This window comes from Vipera ursinii (assembly GCF_947247035.1).
Source record: "Vipera ursinii genome assembly, chromosome: 1".
NCBI classification, from domain to species: domain Eukaryota; kingdom Metazoa; phylum Chordata; class Lepidosauria; order Squamata; family Viperidae; genus Vipera; species Vipera ursinii.
Window position 1 is genome coordinate 33,486,148 of NC_139512.1, and position 19,897 is coordinate 33,506,044.

The 19,897-nt window shown below is 39.8% G+C and overlaps 1 protein-coding gene across 16 annotated transcripts in view; it reads left to right on the top strand.

Annotated features, from left to right (window-relative positions):
• The window catches only part of LOC310639047 (uncharacterized protein), a 49,796-nt gene that overhangs the window by 13,902 nt on the left and 15,997 nt on the right, over window positions 1–19,897 (top strand). For 8 of the 16 annotated variants that reach the window (XR_014492217.1, XR_014492218.1, XR_014492219.1 and 5 more), the window contains exon 2: window positions 11,621–11,650. The exons of 5 other annotated variants lie outside the window; for them this stretch is intronic. Coding sequence is in view for 2 of the 11 variants with exons in the window: in XM_083360416.1 (XP_083216542.1) it covers window positions 11,621–11,650 (30 nt within the window). In the remaining 9 variants the exon portion in view is untranslated. Of the gene's footprint in view, window positions 1–11,620; window positions 11,655–19,897 lie in introns of all 16 variants that reach the window. 3 more of the 16 variants (XR_014492220.1, XR_014492224.1, XR_014492227.1) reach the window with 1 other exon arrangement.

Consider the following 19,897-nt stretch of genomic DNA (forward strand, 5'->3'; position numbering starts at 1 on the left):
TAACCTTGCAGAGCCTGCCTAGGTTTACATTGTGCACTCAACCAGAGCAGTTGAAGATTTAGCACCTACATTTGCAGGGGAAAAAAGGCTAAACCTGGTTAGCTTGAATTTGGGGGTTTGTATGTGTTTGTATGTGTTTGGTGGTGCCGAGTGCCACATAGCAGAGTGAGTGCCTGTTACTCGTCCCAGCTTCTGCCAACCTAGCAGTTCTAAAGCATGTAAAAATGCAAGTAGAAAAATAGGGACCACTACGGTGGGAAGGTAACAGCGTTCTGTGTGCTTTTGGCGTCTAGTCATGCCGGCCACATGACCATGGAGATGTCCTCGGACAAGCGCTGGCTCTTCGGCTTTGAAACGGAGATGAGCACCGGCCCCTAGAGTCGGAAACGACTAGCACGCATGTGCGGGGGAACCTTTACCTTTACCTTTTATGTGTCTTGTGGCAACTCTATTTTGGTAGTTTATGGGTCAATGTTAAAGTTGAATGTGTTATTTTTTTTAATCCCATTTATATCCTGCCCTGTAGGGACGCGGTGGCTCAGTGGGTTAGGACGCTGAGCTTGTCGATCGGAAGGTCGGCAGTTTGGCGGGTCGAATCCCGAGTGCCGCATAACAGAGTGAGCGCCTGTTACTCGTCCCAGCTTCTGCCAACCTAGCAGTTCGAAAGCACGTAAAAATGCAAGTAGAAAAATAGGGACCACTCCGGTGGGAAGGTAACAGCGTTCCGTGCGCCTTTGGCGTCTAGTCATGCCGGCCACATGACCACGGAGACGTCCTCGGACAAGCGCTGGCTCTTTGGCTTTGAAACGGAGATGAGCACCGGCCCCTAGAGTCGGAAACGACTAGCACACATGTGCGGGGGAACCTTTACCTTTACCTTATATCCTGCCCTTCTCCGAAGACTCAGGGTGGCTTACAATCTAAAGCACAAATCAATGTGCTTAGCAATAGCCTTCATTCTATGTATATGCCTGCTTATTAGGGCTTTTGTCCCCCCCCCCAAGCGGCATTATTACAAAGTCAGCTTATGTCAAACCAACTTTGTACCTTGCTTTAAGTTTTCATTTTGGTTATAATTGACATTTGTGCCTTTTTCAGTGACCTCCAGATTTTACATTCACAAAAAAAACCTCAAGATAGTTGACCATGTTAAAAAGTTCAGAAGCCTAAAATCATCACTAACACAAAGTGCAGAATTTCATAGAGATGCAGTGAGGATTTTTTAAAAATATATATTTGTAAAATAAAAGTAAAGGAGTCATTGTAGATTTTATTCCACTTCAGAAATGCTGCCAAAGTCCAAATTCATTACATCATATTGGCTCTCCATGTAGGTTGCTAAAGGTAATGAATAGTATATAATGTTATGAAGGATTAATATTTGCTCTAGGAAAAAAATTGCAAAATGTTTTTGTGTGTTCTTTCAGCCAGTGCTATCTGTTCATGTGCTATTCATTTCATATGTTCTCTTCCTTGCTCTATGCAAACAGGGTGCCATTTACTATAGTAACTAGTTTGTTGCTCTCAGGAAGTCAGTGGAAAATGAATAAGCGAAACTGAACTTTGTGAGTACCATTAGTGATAGCCAGGATAATTTTACTGTGCAAGAAAATCTAAAAATAGAGTTCCATTAAGAAATGTGGACTACAACCTTTGCATAGTAATCAATCTCGAATGTACGAACTCTAATATACACATATTTTTGTCTTATTTTGCACATTTTCTATCCCAGAGTTCCCCAATGTTTCCTGCTTTGTGGACTGGTAGGGGGAGTAGAGGGGATGGTTCCGCATGAGCGGCTGGCAACTGCGCGCGCACACAGCTACATTTGTGCAAGTGGTGTGCACGTGCACCTGCCACTCATGCAAGTGAGGATGTGCAGGTGCGCAGGCATGCTCACCGGCAGTTTCTGAGACCCAGTTGCAATCCCCTCACAGCCCACTAGTGGGCCGTGGCCCAGAGATTGGAGCTCCTTGTTCTATCCAATACACAACTGGTCCTCGCATTTACAACCGTCACAGCATCCTCGTGGACATGTGATCAAATTTTGGGTGCTTGGCAACCACTGTGTATTTATGATGGTGCAGCATCCTTGGATCATGTGATCACCATTTGTGACTCCCAACCAGCTTCCAACAAGCAAAGCCAATGGGGGAAACCAGATTTGCTTAACAACTGCATCCTTCACTTAACAAGTATGCAAATTAGGTCATAAAATTGAATGTTATTCACGTAACAACTGCCTTGCTTACCCATGAAATTCTGGTCCCAATTCTGGTTGTAAGTTGAAGACTACCTGTATTGAACTCCTATCTGATTGGCTTCCCTAAATACTGTAGAATACAGATTGATGAAGAAGTTTTACGAGAAGCATCTGCAGAGACCCAGAGGGGATTCTTAACTTTTGTTTCATTTGCAGGATTTCCTTTCTTCTTGAGAGAGTCCCACTGTCAACTTTAAAATGAGCCTGGCTACAGCCCTTTTCTTTGTTCTAAGGATTGGGAGGGGGGTGGAGGATTTCTGCTGGTCTAAACATTTTACTGTCCCGTCAGTTAGATAGGGGCTGGATCTTTTAGTTAGAAAGCCTGCCAAACTCTTCTATTGGGAAATGTAGCTGATTGCATAGCTTTGGGGTGGGCATAAGTGGCTGCTACCTTGTCCCCAGTAGCAAAGTGTCTTGGACTGCCCCTGCTTTTCCTAAACCGCTATATCCTCCTGAAATCTGGATTTACCTAGATTATGTTGTGATTCAATTCTCATGGTCAAACCATCTCCCTCTGTAACTTTGTAGTTGCAGTATTGTTGCTGAAAACATTGGAATTAAAGAAAAGAAAGTAGTGTAAGAAACATTTCCTAAGGAGATCTATATCGGGCTTATTAGAGCGGATTGTTTCAGGTAGTTTAAAAAAATCACAGGACTTTCCAAAGACTGGTACCTAGAAAAAGCAAAAATGCTTGGTTCCCCCCCCCCCAGTGCAGGGGTGTCAAACTCAATTTCATTGAGGGCCGCATCAGCATTGCGGTTGCCCTCAGGGGGCCGGGTGGGTGTGGCCAGGGTGGGCGTGGCCTACTGGGTGGGCATGGCTAGAGTGCGTATGGCCTACTGGGTGGGCGTGGCCAGCTCTACGTAGTTGGCATCAAGGGTGCCTATGGGGGCCTGGGCAGGAGTGGGACAGATCTGAGGGTCTCTGGCAGAAGGAGGGTATCTGGGCCAGGGCCAAGGTATTGGGGGCCGTTCCCTCACTGTTTCCAGGATGGCTTCGCGGGCCACATAAAACCACTTCGTGGGCCGCATCCGGCCCCTGGGCCTTGTGTTTGACATGTCTGCCCCAGTGTGATTTACCAGAGCTTTCCAATGTTTTCATTGATTAATTGATTGATTTTAATATCCCACTAATGTATTTCATGGTGAAAGATGTTCCTAGGCTTCTGAAAACAAGTTTGCTTTAATTTAATTTTCATTTAAAAATGCTTGCTCTAAGACTAAGTGATAAGCTTGGAGTATGTTGTGGAGTGAAGACTATATAATATTCAGCACACTTTAACACACATAAATAATCCAGAGCATTAAAACAGCATCTAAAAATAAAAAGTTCTATGCCCTACTTTGCAGTATGTTACCAAATGTTATTAAGAAAACCAATGCACATAATGGTCATGAAAGAACTTTCTGTAGGGACGCTGTGACAATTTATAGTGTAATTAATTATTTATAATGTACTTGAGTTTATAGGGTTGACCCTCAACATAAAGTTCTTTTTCTTTGCTTTATAATAAAAGGAATCATAACACTGTAAATCCAAAGAAGTACAGCAATAGAAATTGATGTACAATGAACTCTAACGATTTCAAGAAAAATTAGGAAGGATATTTTTACAATTTTTATTTGATTGCTATTTTTATATAACAGCTATTTTGGAACAAGCCAATATGAATTTGGTCTATATTAATTTATAAAGAAAGCAAATAAGAGGAAGGACATGAGCAAAAATAAGTAGTTCCCCATCTCATAAATTGCAATTCAGAATCTTTGATAAAACTGCATAGAGGAGATTCCCATTAAGAAAAAAATAAAATAGTTTTTCACATGGCAGAGAGTTAGATTTTGGAATTCATTACTTCTTGATATATGATGGTTACACAAATAAAAATAAACAATTAGATTATATTTGTATTTTTTCTATTATGGAATGGACCTTAAGGCTCTTCACCTGCTCCAATCTGTGTTATATTTCCCCAGTTTTTCCAGTTATGGTTATTTGTTTTCTGTAAATGGTTCCTTGTTTATTGGATAAACTCTATTCTCATTAGAAGCTGAGATCTTTAATAATCACCTACTTAATGGCTTTGAAGTGGGATTCAACGCATTATTTCTCAAACAAAACTATCAATGGCAATTAGATATAATAGCTGTTATTACTTCCAGGACCAGAAGTCCCCTATGCACCAGTTCCTGGGAAGCAGGAGTGGGTATCTGCATTGTTCCAATAGAAGAGGAGATATATATAGCTCAGGGTTGAGCTATGGAATCCTTGGTGCTCCCTGAGCGTGGTTGTTTACTTGCAGACATTGATTACTTGACTAGATAACATCACCAGGATTCCACAGTATTTGTATTGTTTGTGGGCTATTTGTGTGATTTCTAGAAGCTCTGGTTGTGTACTCCATGAAACAATATATTAATTGGTCTTCGGTCCAATCCAGTAGGGCTCTTGCCATGTTTTGTGGGTTGAGTGAGGTGTGAGGAATAATGTGCTTTTGATTTTCTTCATCTTTAATTAGAATTGTTAGAACAGGATGCTAGTCCTTATCCCAAAATGCTAATGCTAAATAATGAACTTGTTCAAAAGTTGTTAATTCTTTGGTGACCCACAGCTGAAAGTAACTTTTGTTGGAGTCTGAAGGCAGTAGTACGTGATGTTTGGTCACAAGGATAGACAACTGGGATTTCTTCATTTTAGAACAGTGAAGAATAATAATCATAAAGCTGGAAGGGACCTTGGAGGTCATCTAGTCCAACCCCTGCTCAGGCAGGAAACCCTATACTAGGGGTGTCAAACTGCTGGCCTGTGGGCCGGTTTCATCATACCGAAGCCGCGCCCACCCCGTTACCAGCAATGCAAAAAGAGTTGCTATATGTTGTAACACATCATGTGATGTGGCGAGTTTGACACCCGTGCTCTATACCATTTCAGACAAATGGCTGTCCAATCTCTTCTTTAAAACTTCCAGTGTTGTAGCATTCACAGCTTCTGGAAACAGGTTGTTCCACTGGTTAATTAGTTGTATCAGGAAGTTTCTCCTTAGTTCTAGGTTGCTTCTCTCTTTGATTAGTTTCCATCTGTTGCTTCTTGTCCTGCCTTCAGGTGCTTTGGAGAATAGCATGACTCCCTGATCTTTGTGGCAACCCCTGAGATATTGGAACACTGCTGTCATGTCACCCCTCGTCCTTCTCTTCATTAAACCAGACATACCCAATTCCAGCAACTGTTCCTTATATGTTTTAGCCTCTAGTCCCCTAATCATCTTTGTTGCTCTTCTCTGTACTCTTTCTAGAGTCTCAACATCTTTTTTACACCATGGTGACCAAAACTGGATGCAGTATTCCAAGTGTGGCCTTACCAAGGCATTGTAAAGTGGTATTAACACTTTTTAAATTTTATTTTATTTTAATTCCATTTATATCCCGCCCTTCTCTGAAGACTCAGGGCGGCTTACAAGCTTAGCAGTAGCCTTCATTCTATGTATATGCCTGCTTATTAGGGCTTTCACACACACCCCCAAGCGGCATTATTACAAAGTCAGCTTAATTGCCCCCAACAATCTGGGTCCTCATTTTACCTACCTCGGAAGGATGGAAGGCTGAGTCAACCTTGAGCCTGGTGGGATGTGAACCTGCAATAATTGCAGGCAGCTGGTGTTACTTAAGGAGGCATTAGCCCACTGCTCCACCAAGGCTCTCTTCATGTGATCTTGATTCTATCCCTCTGTTAATGCAGCCTAGGGCTGTGTTGGCTTTTTTGGCAGCTGCAGCACACTACTGAATATTTTAGTTAAAAAAAATACAGGCCAAGCTTACTTTAAAACAGGGGTGTCAAACTCGCAACATCATGTGATGTGTTGTGACGTATCGTAACTTTTTTACCTTTGCTGGCAATGGGGTGGGTGTGGTTTTGCTATGATGCATCTGGCCTGCAGGCCGGCAGTTTGACACCCCTGCTTTAGAACTACAATTTTCATGTGTTTCCTGCCTCAGATTGGAACCAAAGTATTGCATTGGTAGAGCAGATGGATCAATGTTCTGACCCAATAATAAGGTAATTGTGTATATGTTGTACTAAAAAATTGCTCCTTCTGAAGCTGATTTGCCTTCATGAAGCAACTATTAGGGATTCATTATACTATTTCTATCAAATGTAAGGCAAATTTTTCCAGCTTGGTGTCTTTCATTTATGTGGTTTTCAGTTTCCAGAAATCTTAGCAAAAATTATGCTGGTGAAAATCTGCACATTTTGTGTATGCCAAGGTTGAGGAAGATTGTGATAAGCTGTTGAACTGGGATCAGATTCAAGCTTGCATTCAGCCATGGAATTCATTGATGACTTTCAACCAGGTGCCTAGCACAATCTACATTACAGCTCTTGTTTTGATAATAAAATGAGGGGGCATATTGTCTAGAGCACAGGTCGACAACCCGTGGCTCCGGAGCTGCATGTGGCTCTTTGAGCCTTCTACTGTGGCTCCCAGTCCTCCTCCGCCATTTGCAGAGACAGAGAGAGGCACTTGTGCTTCCCTTCTCTCTCTCTCTCTCTCTCTCTCTCTCTCTCTCTCTCTCTCTCTGTCTCTCTCTCTCTCTCTCTCTCTCTCTCTCTCTCTCTCACACACACACACACACACACACACACACACACTTTTACTTACTTAGTGGGGGAAGAGGACTGGCAGACCAAGGGCAGGAGAGAGCCAACCCAATCAGAATGTGTGTCAGCTTGTAGGAGAACAGCATGAAGCCAGCTTGCCAGGTGAGCAGAAGATCGGAGAGGGAGGGAGGGAGAGGGGGAGAGAGAGAGAGAGGGAGGGAGAAAAAACTCATGCACAGCAGCCTCTTATTTCTTTTTAATTAAACTCTTCAATCAAGCCCCCCCCCTGCGCACACACACAAATTTTCCGGCTCCCAGTGTTTTCTTTTCTGTGGGAAACAGGTCCAAGTGGCTCTTTGAGTGTTTAAGGTTGCCGACCCCTGGTCTAGAGTTTATATAAGAAAAAAAGGCTATAAAGATAATAAATAAGAATCTTTACAGGGTCTCAAAGAGGTATTTTTTCCTGTCCTTTTTAAGACATCAAGGATTGAATAAAGAAACTCATGAGATCAAGTCTTGTCATGCCCATCTTTAAGATTATGTGATAACTATAATCATGAGTGTTTTATTTGTTTTGATTGCAAAATGTCTTCCATCAACAACTTCAGTGATCTTATAAGTGAGACAAATAGCATTTTCATTTTAAGAAGAATGAAGCCTGAAATGGGATGCCTTTGTATAAATTGCCTATTTAAATTTTTGTGTATGACATTGCTTGTCTCATTTGTCATTGAGGTTTGCTTTTCATTTTGAGTTTAAAAGCTTTTAAGGAACATAAGCTTTTCTGACTTTACTGAACTGTAGGTGGACATTTTCATTCAAGCTGAAAATCTAGGTCAACTATTCATAAAAATAACTCAAGTGTTCATTGTATAAAAGGTATAAGCCTCCAGCAATTGAAGCAAGTGATTTCGTCTTTGCACTTTCTTTCTTGAACTTTTAATCATTATCACTAACAAATTTAACATCTCATTTACTGTGTACAGTCACAATTTTTATGTGAATATGATTGCTGGAAGAGCTACAGAGATAAAGTTACAGACATAATGGACATATAGTAAATAAATTATTTGTATAGTAATGATGGGTTTGAATACAAACAGAAATTCAGTGCATTCGTTCCCCAAAAAGAATATATAGCAGTGGTCAAAATAATATCTAATTCATAAAGTAAAGGATGGAAAAATGTACATTTTCTGTTTGTCTAAATATTAGACTATCATGGGACTAAGCTGAGCTGTTAGAAATATATCCTACCCAGGTGGTTTCTTTTATGGAATATGTTTTTTCAACAAGGTTTTAAATAACATGTTTTCTTTCAGGAAAAGAGATAAAGATATTTTGTAGCCAAAAAACAAAACAAAAAAATTGTGTAAATTCTGCAGAATTTATTCAAGAAAGAATGGGGTGGAGAAAGAAAGATAAATTAGAAGAGGTTTATAGCCATAAAGTATGCAGTTAAAGGCTGTCTCAGACCTGAATTTGCAGATTTGTCTAATTGACTTGAAATGTCACACAGCAGTCGAGGACAAACAGAATTATTCCAGCCACATCTGAAAAACCCCTAGACTGAGTTTGCATTCCTAGACTGAGTTCGCATTGACAAACTCAAGTAAATATTCATACCTGTAGGATTTCATATTTTGTGATCCCATCCATTTCAACCTAGTGAAACTACAGCATGTTGAAATTCCATTTTATTTGCATGCAACAGTTTAAAGAGGTACAGCATGGTTTAGTACTGTACTTTTTCCCCAATAGAAGACATTTCTACTGTTAGATATTGCCTTTATTTTCCTTACATTTTTTGCCTATGGATACTGCCTCTCTGATATCTCTTGTTTTTTAGTGTGCCTCCATTTTGTGTACAACCTTGTCAATGCTCACTATAGAGTTATTAGGGGGAGTGATACATACAAAACGAGAGAGGCCATATCACGGGAAAAATATCAAGATAATTTGCTAGCCCAAGGTCTCAGGACTCTGTTTTTCCCCAGACGTGATATTATCTGTCCCTCTCCAATCCTAACAGCTGTTACGTTGTATCAGTAACTTTTATCCCCAATTTACAGAATTATTTGGGTTGTAAATGTGTACGAGCATATTTGCCTTATAAATATGTAACTATAAAAGGCTACAATTATAAAACCATGTTTTAAAAACATTGCTCTTAGGAAGGGAAATCCATTTGAACTTCAAAGCCCCAGTTCTTTGCTATCCTTTTCTTCTTTGCTTTGTGAATTCCCATTTAGACATAAAAGAGCTTGTCTTTTGGGGTGGATATTTGGAAAGAACAGCTAATGCTGAAAAGAATCCTTTGTTCTTGCTGGGGATTGGTAGGGAAAATCAGTCCTGAATTGGTAATTCCCTTTCTCTGCCCTGCACTACAAAGAATGCTTTGTGATCCAGTCTAGCAAATGAATGGGCAAAGCATAAACAAACAAATGGAGGACCCTGACATTTTAAAGACAGGATTTTGAATGTTTTCAATGGCCACAGCGTCCACCTCCTTTTGTTAGCTAAATGCTTTTTACAAAAAGTTTTAAACTTAGTTAATAATCAAAGCAGTATGTCATCCAAAATCAGGTTTACAAATTATTAGGGTTGCTACTTCATATGGATCCAAATAGTCAGAAGGTACAAATTATTATTATTTTTTTTACTAGTAAAGTCCATCCCTTGATGACTTGCCACACAGAATCTGTAATATATTATGACATTTGATTTATAGATACATAAATGCATGTTAAGCAAGCATTACTTGTTCTTATTGCACCATCAAACAAATGGAGGACCCTGACATTTTAAAGACAGGATTTTGAATGTTTTAAATGGCCACAGCGTCCACCTCGTTTTGTTAGCTAAATGCTTTTTACAAAAAAGTTTTAAACTTAGTTAATAATCAAAGCAGTATGTCATCCAAAATCAGGTTTACAAATTATTAGGGTTGCTACTTCATATGGATCCAAATAGTCAGAAGGTACAAATTATTATTATTTTTTTTTACTAGTAAAGTCCATCCCTTGATGACTTGCCACACAGAATCTGTAATATATTATGACATTTGATTTATAGATACATAAATGCATGTTAAGCAAGCATTACTTGTTCTTATTGCACCATCAGTTGTCTCAAAGTAACAACAAAATTTTCATCTAAGGGTCAAAAGACAAGAGGGCAGCTCCTCCTCAGTCCATATCTTGAAGCTGATCGAACTTTCTCCAATCCTGGCCATAAAATTGTGGCCTCCATCACATCAGAGGCATAAGGCTTTTTAGGGAGCTCAGGAGATGTCTAGTATTCATAATGCTGGCTTGCAACAGAACAAGGAAGAATCTCAGAAGAGATAGGAGACTTCCATCTCTGCCCTCTACTACAGTATCTGCTGCCTGAGGCAACGGCCTCCTTCTCCTTTAGAGCCTAGCCAACACTGCAAAATTTTGTTCCTCTGCTTGCTATGCTATACTGGCACTTCTTTGAGACTTTCCTCCGCCACTCTCAATTGTCATTCTTTTTTGTGGATAATTATATAGCAAGCACAAATTGTTTTTCTTAACCACCCCACACCCAGGGGGTTGGATGTGACAATTTCAGTGTCTTAATAAGTACCCAACATTTTTCAAGGCCATTCATTATTCAGAATCTTATTCCCCATAATCAGATGCCAAGCTATAGAAAAGGTTGGATTTGGGGAGTCCTTACTGCACATTGAAAGGCTGTGTGCTGTTCACACAGTGGCTTTGATGGACTGCATATTAAATAGTGAATGTCTTTGATTTCATAGAAAAGCAGTTATAAAGACCAGTTCACACAACCTCTGCCACACAGTAACAAATATGTAAGATTTTTTTCCCCTGAAACTGTTTTGATTAATAAAGAGATTGTTGGATTGTTGTGCCCACTCGCTCCATTTCCTGATAAGCATATGGAAAAGTCTGCCATTATTTTAACTGCCTGCCCCCTTTGTGTAGCTTTTGGGAAACAAGGTCTTGCAACATATCCAGCTTCCAAATAATAGTAATCCTGGATTGTTAAGAATTTACAGATTATGAAAAGAAGAGCTGTTAACTTTTGGAATAGTTTTTTATTTGTGAATCTATCAAGCTCATACTATAAGTTTTGCTTTTAAACCCTTTCTTTTTTGATCATGTGTGAGCAGTCAATGATCCCAGGCCCAGCTTGGCCCCTGGTCCCTTTTGTATTTTGTAACCTTTGAATTTTCTTTTGATCACCAATGTTGAAAACATGTGGCATAACTTCCATCATTTTGAGATAGGAAACTCACCAAAGTATGTAGCGTGAACTTTATAGCATGTAGCTATGCAGTATCACTGTTCTATTTACTGTGGCTCTATCTATCCTGCCTTAGATATTAATGTACATTAGTTCAGTAACTTTAAAACACAAGCCAGTCTTAACTGGGGCTTACTAACCTTTTACCCATTCATCTGGGTGGAGCCTAGTTTAACTTCAAAATCCTATCCTTATGGCACCACAGGGAACGTGTTGTTGCCTCACAAATCAAAAGCTTCAGTTTCTTGATGGGTGAATCTCCTTCCTTTTCCACTATTGAAATAGACTCTAATCATAAATGTCAGTTGACCTATCTTTGAAAATAAGAGTTTGTTCCAATTATAAAGTTGGGATAGGCCCTCTAATTTTAAAAAAATGCCCCTTTCTCCAAAGTGTTCAAGGAACAGGTTCTGAATTGTTTCCCAATCTATTAACTCTGTTCATTTGTTCTCTTTGTTATGTCGCAGGTTCTTCGCGCAGGAAAGAAGATGAGGCAAGTGAGTTCAGGAAAGCTCATGGTTTATTGCTTGCAGGATCTGAATTGAGAATTGGGCTGCAACTAGCAGTAATTTATAGCCTAGCCCCTAGGCAGTAGCCAATAGGTTTAAAGCAACCATTGCCGCCTAGGGACAGCCAATAGCAGCACTGGAGACCTGGAGTCTGGGTTGCTGGAGAGCTGTTAGCTGCTCCAGCTAACCTTGTGGCATTACAATTGAGCCCAATACATAACACTCTTACCTGGCATGATTCTATCAGTGGCCAATGAAGACTCAAATCCAATAGAAGAAAGAAGCTTGAGTAAAGAGATGTAAGGAGGAACACAGAATGGATTTTATTTTTATTTTTTTAATTTTAATTCCATTTATATCCCGCCTTTCTCCGAAGACTCAGGGCGGCTTACAAACTTAGCAGTAGCCTTCATTCTATGTTTATGCCTGCTTATTAGGGCTTTTTCACACACATCCAAGCGGCATTATTATAAAGTCAGCTTAATTGCCCCCAACAATCTGGGTCTACTGGATGGGATTTTTCCATCCAGTAGTCCTGCTGAGAAGTTCATTGGGGCAATAAAAAACTGAATTCCTAATGATAATGTTTGCCTTCTAGTGTACTAAAATACAGGAACTCTTGTAGATAAGCACTGCCCTAACAGTTTTACCAAAAGTGTATTTTTTTGATATCAGTTGCTTTGTCACAAACCATTAATCTCCCCCAAATGTTGTCTACCTATCTCCACATTGGGGCTCTGGCAAGAAAGCCCTAATTCCAAGATGGTTTTATATCTACTGCTTGTTGTTGAACAGAATATTATTTTGCCTACAACTTATTTTCCCAGACAGTAGAAAGTCTTGAGCAGCCCTTAATTCAGGGCTGAACTTTTTTATGCCCCAGAGAATTTTATCTCTATATTATTCTGACCGCAAAGGATTGTATGAGGTATGCCCATCAGTGCAGTGTGGAGCTGGATCAGAAACATTTCAGCTTTTTTTTTTGAAAGGTTTATTTTTAGCACAAACTTGTGCAGTGTGTTGCAGTCTAGGGATGAAAAGAGTAAGGTTGCAACTGAGAGCCTTGCCTTAGATCTACCGAGGTCAGATTCTTATGTACATTCAGATTTGTACATTCTTATGTACAAATTAGCTCTGCATACCTTCATACACATACGCATATGCACTGAGAGAGAGCGACTGAAACCAGACCTATAAGTGCCCTGTTTACAGGCTTCTTGAATCTCTTCTGGTAGCAAATACACAGAGAATTGCGGCTGCAGTCACAAGCTCTTTGCAGAGATTCTACCCATACATGTATATTGGAGGACCATCTGGGGAAAACACACAAGCGCCATCTGGTGGAAACTAAAAGATGCTGACGCGAGCTCTGCCTTTCTACATGATACTTGTACTGTGAGCCCTTTATGCAGAGAGGTGGGAAGCAGACATGCAGTTGCAAGTGTCAGAAGGCCATTATGGACAAAGGAATAAGAAAACTGAATTAATTAATTCACACCATCTCTTTTAAATTCTCAGGGATAGGGTTTTAAAACAAATGTTGTACAGTCTCCCCTGTAGCTCCAGTCTGTCAAATTATGAAATCAAATTATAACGGCTAAAGAAGTAAATAAAACAATGAAATAAAGGCAGTAGCAAACATCTCCTTTTACAATTTCTCTCTTCAACATCTGAGCCTGGAATGGAGACTTATGCAGCTGTAGATATGTTCCTTTAGAGTAGCTAATTTGTTTGCTTGCTACCTGGCATTCCTGTTGAATGGGATGCTTCCAATCCCTGTCTGAGCTGTTTTGAAGGCCAGGCCTCTTCAAAGGTTTAGGAAAGTTTTATAGACTTGAATAGAGAATTCCAGCAACCGAATGTTTTTTTTGCTTTTTTTTCTTGGGGATTAGGTCATCAGTTACATTCATATTATTGGTTTGTCCTCCCTTGGAAGGGAAGGACATTTAGACTTTCTTGGGAATACTAATGTATGTATATACAATATACTTTTTATTTATATAGTGAGGATGTATAAATGTCTCTGAAGAATAGGAAGCCCTATATTTCCTAACATTCCATTCCATTCAAAAAACCAGAGCCATCTCAAACTGAGAGATGGGAGGCAAATAATAATAATAATAATAATAATAATAATAATAATAATAATAATAATAATAATAATAATAATAATAATAGTAAATTAATAATAAAAAACAATAAAAACAAAGCTAGAACCTGATAAAAATTACCAGGTATCAAAATTATGCTAAATATTAAGAAACCTCAGAATTAAATGGACACCATGTAAGTGAATACTGTAGGTTTTCCTTTATTGGAGGGAGAATCTATAGAATCACAAATCTAGAATGCTCTTCTGCATTGAATTCCTTCACTGAATCAAGATAGAATTAGCAATAGCAATAATACTAACAATAGCACTTAGGCTTATATACCACACTTCAAAAAAGGGGAAAAATGGATCCAGGAAATTACAGACCTATCAGCCTGACCTCAATACCTGGGAAAATTCTGGAGAAGATAAACAACGAATCAGTGAACACCTAGAGGCAAACAAAGTCATTACTAAAAGCCAACATGGGTTTGTCAAAAACAGATCATGCCAGACAAATCTTATTCTTTGACCAAGTGACAAAATTCGTGGATCAGAGGAATGCTGTGGATATAATTTATTTGGACTTCAGTAAGGCGATGATAAAGTAAATCACAACCTACTACTCAATAAGACAGAACAATGTGGGTTAGACAGCACCACCACCAGATGGATTTATAGCTGGCTGACTGGCCGTACTCAGTGTGTGGTCCTCAATGGAACCACATCTACATGGAGGGAAGTGTGTATTGGGGTGCCCCAGGGCTCTGTTCTGGGCCCAGTGCTCTTCAACATCATCAAAGTTTTGGACGAGGGGACAGATGGGGAACTCATCAAATTTGCAGATGACACCAAGCTGGTAGGAATAGCCAACACTCCAGAAGACACTTAAGATACAGGAGGATCTGGACAGACTCGAACACTGGGTGCTATCTAACAAAATGAAATTCAATGGTGAAAAAAGTAAGGCTCTACATTTAGGCAAGAAAAAACAAATGTATAGGTATAGTATAGGGGGTATGTTGCTCAAAAGTAGTAACTGTGAAAAGGATCTCGGAGTCCTAGTGGACAATCACTTATATGTGAGCCAGCAGTGTGCTGCAGCTACCAAACAAGCCAACATAGTGCTAGGTTGCATTAACAGAGGGATAGAATCAAGATCATGTGAAGTAATAATACCACTTTACAATTCCTTGGTAAGGCCACACTTGGAATACTGCATATAGTTTTGGTCACCATGATGTAAAAAAGATGTTGAGACTCTAGAAAGAGTACAGAAAAGAGCAACAAAGTTGATTAAGGACTGGAGGCTAAAACATATAAGGAACGGTTGCTGGAATTGGGTATGTCTAGTTTAATGAAGAGAAGGATGGGGTGTGTGGTGTGGACATGATAGTAGTATTCCAATATCTCAGGGGATGCCACAAGGAAGAGGGAGTCAAGCTATTCTCCAAAGTGCCTGAAGGCAGGACAAGAAGCAACAGATGGAAACTAATCAAGGAGAGAAGCAACTTAGAACTAAGGAGAAACTTCTTGAAAGTTAGAATAATTAACCAGTGAAACAACCTGTCTCCAGAAGTGGTGAATGCTCCAACACTGGAAGTTTTTAAGAAAAGACTGGACAGCCATTTGTCTGAAATGGTATAGGGTTTCTTGCCTGAGCATGGGGTTGGACTAGATGACCTCCAAGGTCCCTTCCAACTTTATTATTTTTATTTTTATTTTTATTTTTATTATTATTATTATTATTATTATTATTATTATTATTATTATTATTATTATTATTATTATTATTATTATTATTATTCTCACTGGGCAATTTACATGTAGAAGCATTGTTTGCATATTGCCTCCAACAATCAAGGTCCTCATTTTACTAACCTCAGAAGGATGGAAGACTGAGTCAATTTTGAGCGAGTCAATTTTGAGCCAGTCAGGATCGAACTCATGACTGTGGGCAGTTTGCCTACAATGCTGCATTCTAACCACTGCACCACCAGCACTCAGGGTTGATTTCTGAGATTATTTTCTGAATGAACAATTCTGTGATTGTTGTGTTGCGTTATGCTCAGTAATGAGAATGTATTTATTTATCTGGAAATGTGACATTTAACAATTACTAATAGATCAACAAACATAGAGGTATCTGAGCCCAAGACTTATGACTTGCATTGAAGATAGTTCCATTATTTGGTTTCAGGAAAGGCCACTGAATTAAAATGCTGAAAATTGCTTGTTTATATTTGGGGACACCGCCTAAATGAGGAACATCTATTCTAACACTGAAAAGTACTATAGCTATTGTTATCTTTCAAAAGATGTATTCATCCTTCAAAGATATCGTTATGCTAGATAGCACTCGCTGATTTTCAAGATGCTAGTCCTGATTCCTTTGAGGTGGGCAGCCATATAAAATGGTTGAGACTGAGATACCATGAGATTAGCAAATCCCATGAGATTTGAGGCATATTTTTACATTCAGTTTTTTAAAATTACCTTTTGATGCCTGCAACATTGCATTAAATCATACAGTGATACCTGGCATCTGTAAAAGTAACCGGCCTCTGCCTTAAACAAAGCATATTTAAATGCGGGACGTGGTGGCTCAGTGGGTTAGGACACTGAGCTTGTTGATCAGCAGGTCGGCAGTTTGGCAGGTCGAATCCCGAGTGCCACGTAACAGAGTGAGTGCCTGTTACTCGTCCCAGCTTCTGCCAACCTAGCAGTTCGAAAGCACGTAAAAATGCAAGTAGAAAAATAGGGACCACTACGGTGGGAAGGTAACAGCATTCTGTGCACCTTTGGTGTCTAGTCATGCTGACCACATGACCACAGAGACGTCCTCGGACAAGTGCTAGCTCTTTGGCTTTGAAACGGAGATGAGCACTGGCCCCTAGAGTTGGAAATGACTAGCATGCATGTGCGGGGGAACCTTTACCTTTACCTTTATGCTTGGATACTATTTTGCCACAAAATGGGACCTTTGTGAAAACAGTATTGTTTATATCAATTAAGCATGGAGAAAATCCTACTGATTTGTACCCAATGTTTGTGCTGCTTTGCCAGAAAGGTTAGGAATATCATATGTGAAGTGTGCAGTTAAATGTTGTGCATCACATTTAGGAAGAGAAAAATTGTCAGTTATTTTGATTTGTTTTGTCTGATACTATATTAGATCAGGGCTATGATATTTAAAGTGACCGAAAAAACATTGGATCAGTTTAATAACTGAAACCAATGTCAGAATTTGTGGCAGACATAGAACATAAATGGGATGGTTGAAAAGGACCTTGGAGGTCTTCTAGTCCAACTCCCTGTTCGAGAAGGAGATCCTTTGAAGACAGGCTCAAAGAACAATAAAAAGGGACCACTAAAGAGGAATCAAGGATACATGAAGATCTGGATCTAGAGAAGATATACCTCTAACACCATTTTCTTGAGCACAGGTTCTCCTCAGGGCTGTGTCCTAAGTCCACTGCTCTTCACCCTGTTGACCCATGAATGTTGTGCTAGGTTTGCCATCAACCATATTGTGAAGTTTGCAGATGATACAACAGTAGTGGGCCTTATTCATGATGACATTGTGGATGCTTACCGCAAGGAGGTTGAGGGGTTGGTGAACTGGTATAAGGAAAACAGCCTAGTTTTAAATACTGGAAAAACCAAAGAGATGATTGTCGATTTCAGAAAAGGCAGGTACAGCCACACTTCTCTGTGCATTAATGATTAACCTGTGGAGATGGTTACCAGCATAAAATTCCTGGGTGTGCAGCTAACGAATAGGCTGGCTTGGTTGCTCAACAGCGAGATACTGGTGAAGCGGGCACAGCAGCACCTGCATTTTCTGCGTTGCATGAGAAAAGCACATCTTCCTTCTCCTATCCTTACCACTTTCTACAGGGGGATGATCGAGAGCATCCTGTCATACAACATCACAGTCTGGTTTGGAAGCATCACTGCTTCAGACAGGAAGGCGGTGCAGAGAGTGGTGAGGATGGCTGAAAAGATCATTGGCAGTTCCCTCCCTCCCATCCAGGAGATAGGACAGAAGCATTGCTTGAGCAGGGTCCGTAAGATTATCTGGAACACTACTCATCCTCTTCATGACCTGTTTTCCTTGTTACCTTCTGGGAGGAGGCTTCGTGGTATCTGTAGCAGAACATCCAGATTCAGCCATAGTTTCATTCCATACAGCATTAATCTTGTGAACTCTTAAGCATCTTCCTTCTGTTATATATTCAAGATGGACAGTATTTAATATTTATTTGTTATGTATATGTAGGGTGTGTGTCTATGCATGTGTTGTATATAGTATGTTTAGGTGTGTCATGTATGTGTTTCACTGAGAGCGGGCAACTACATTTCATTTTTGATGTGTGCCGTTGTGCCCACAGTAAAAAAAAAGACAATAAAGGTTATCTTATCCTGTCCTATCCTGTCCTGTCTGTCTTATCTTGTCTTGTCTTGTCTTACCTTACCTTATGTTACCTTACCCTACCTTACCTTACCTTAGCAATGTTTTCTATTCCTTTTCAGGAGGAGCAATGTCCACTGTATGAGTGGAGTCAATCAGTAATTTTTGCATGGAAAGTATACCTTCTGCTGTAGAATCATGGTTCTTTCCTGCCTATGGGGGTATACAGTAATGATCATAGGCCACATTTGAACCTGCTGGACATTACAGTACATGTGTAGTACATCTTCAGAAGCTAGGATTTGCGGGGCCATGTGTACATATATAGAGAGAAGGGAGTGCAAAGAGAAAAGAACTGATGCTTTTTAAATTCATTGCTCTTTTAATATTTCCATTTGTTGCATAGTTCTTTTTAAAATGTATTTGTTTGTGATCAGTTCATTTGTTTTTCTGTTGATTTCAAAGAGTGATTTGACCGGTCTTCTATTGTTTGTACTTCGTAACTCAAAGATATGATAATATGAACTCCCTCCCCTTACATGCTGTAGTAGTCCAAGGGTATCTAACCTTGGCAACTTTAAGACCTGTGGAATTCTGGGAATTGAAGTCCACAAGTCTTAAAGTTGCCACTGTTGGACACAACCTGCTCTAGTCTGAAAATCTTTCTGTGACTCTTTCTATAGCCTAACCCAGGGGTAGGCAACCTTGGCTCTTTTATGACTCGTGGACTTCAACTGCCAGAATTCCTGAGCCAGCCATGCTGGCTCAGGAATTCTGGGATTTGAAGTCCACGAGTCATAAAAGAGCCAAGGTTGCCTACCCCTGGCCTAACCTTTCACTCAAAATATTTGCATGCTGTATCTCTTCTGCCTTCCCTGTGATCTTTCAATGACTTTTATCCATAGGGTTTCCTCCATTTACTACTGTACACTCCAATGGTCCCATTGGGCAAGATAGTTCTTCATTTCCCAGCTGAGCCAACAATGAGGCGGGGCAGGCCTGTTTTTGAATTCTGCAAAGAACTGGGGGTAGAAGTGCCCTGAATATTTACTTTCCCCAATTGTATTCTAATCATTGAGCAAAAAATAGTTTGTCTTCCTGGTCTTAGCACACCTGACCTGTGCAAAATAAAGTCTACTTCTAGCCAAGCTCGATCCCTAATGATTACATGGGGATGTCCATGTTGCTTTTTGGCAATGATATGGGAATGTATTCCAGTTTTTTTCAAGTTTCCACTCTAGCCAACACTTATGGGATTTTATGGTGCTAACCAGATCTGATCCTACTTTTCAACATGTCAAGGTTAGCCAGGGGCTGCTATCTGTAAAACATGTTGACATTGCTGACATTTATCGCAGTGCAAGCATATTTGAAATCAAAAGTGAAGAAAGAATTCGGCAGTTTGTTAATACTCCCCTCCAAAAATCCCACATTTCACAATTGGTTTTAGTTGCTGTTACCAGAAATAAAAGCATGATGTCATTTGGCTTACTTTTCACTCCCTTGCCCTAAATCAGACCTGTGTGTCTCATGGTTTAAAACAGAGCAGTGAACTTGCGAAAAGGGAGGGTTGTTTTTGTACTTGAGATTTACAGCTTTCTTTTATCTCTCATTGGTTCACAATAGATGTTTTTCAGCAAGCACAGAAAGGGTGACCTCATGTTAAAGCTCTGGAAGCTTTCCCCCAAATTAGGATATAGGAATGTCAGAGCATTCCATACCCAATGGT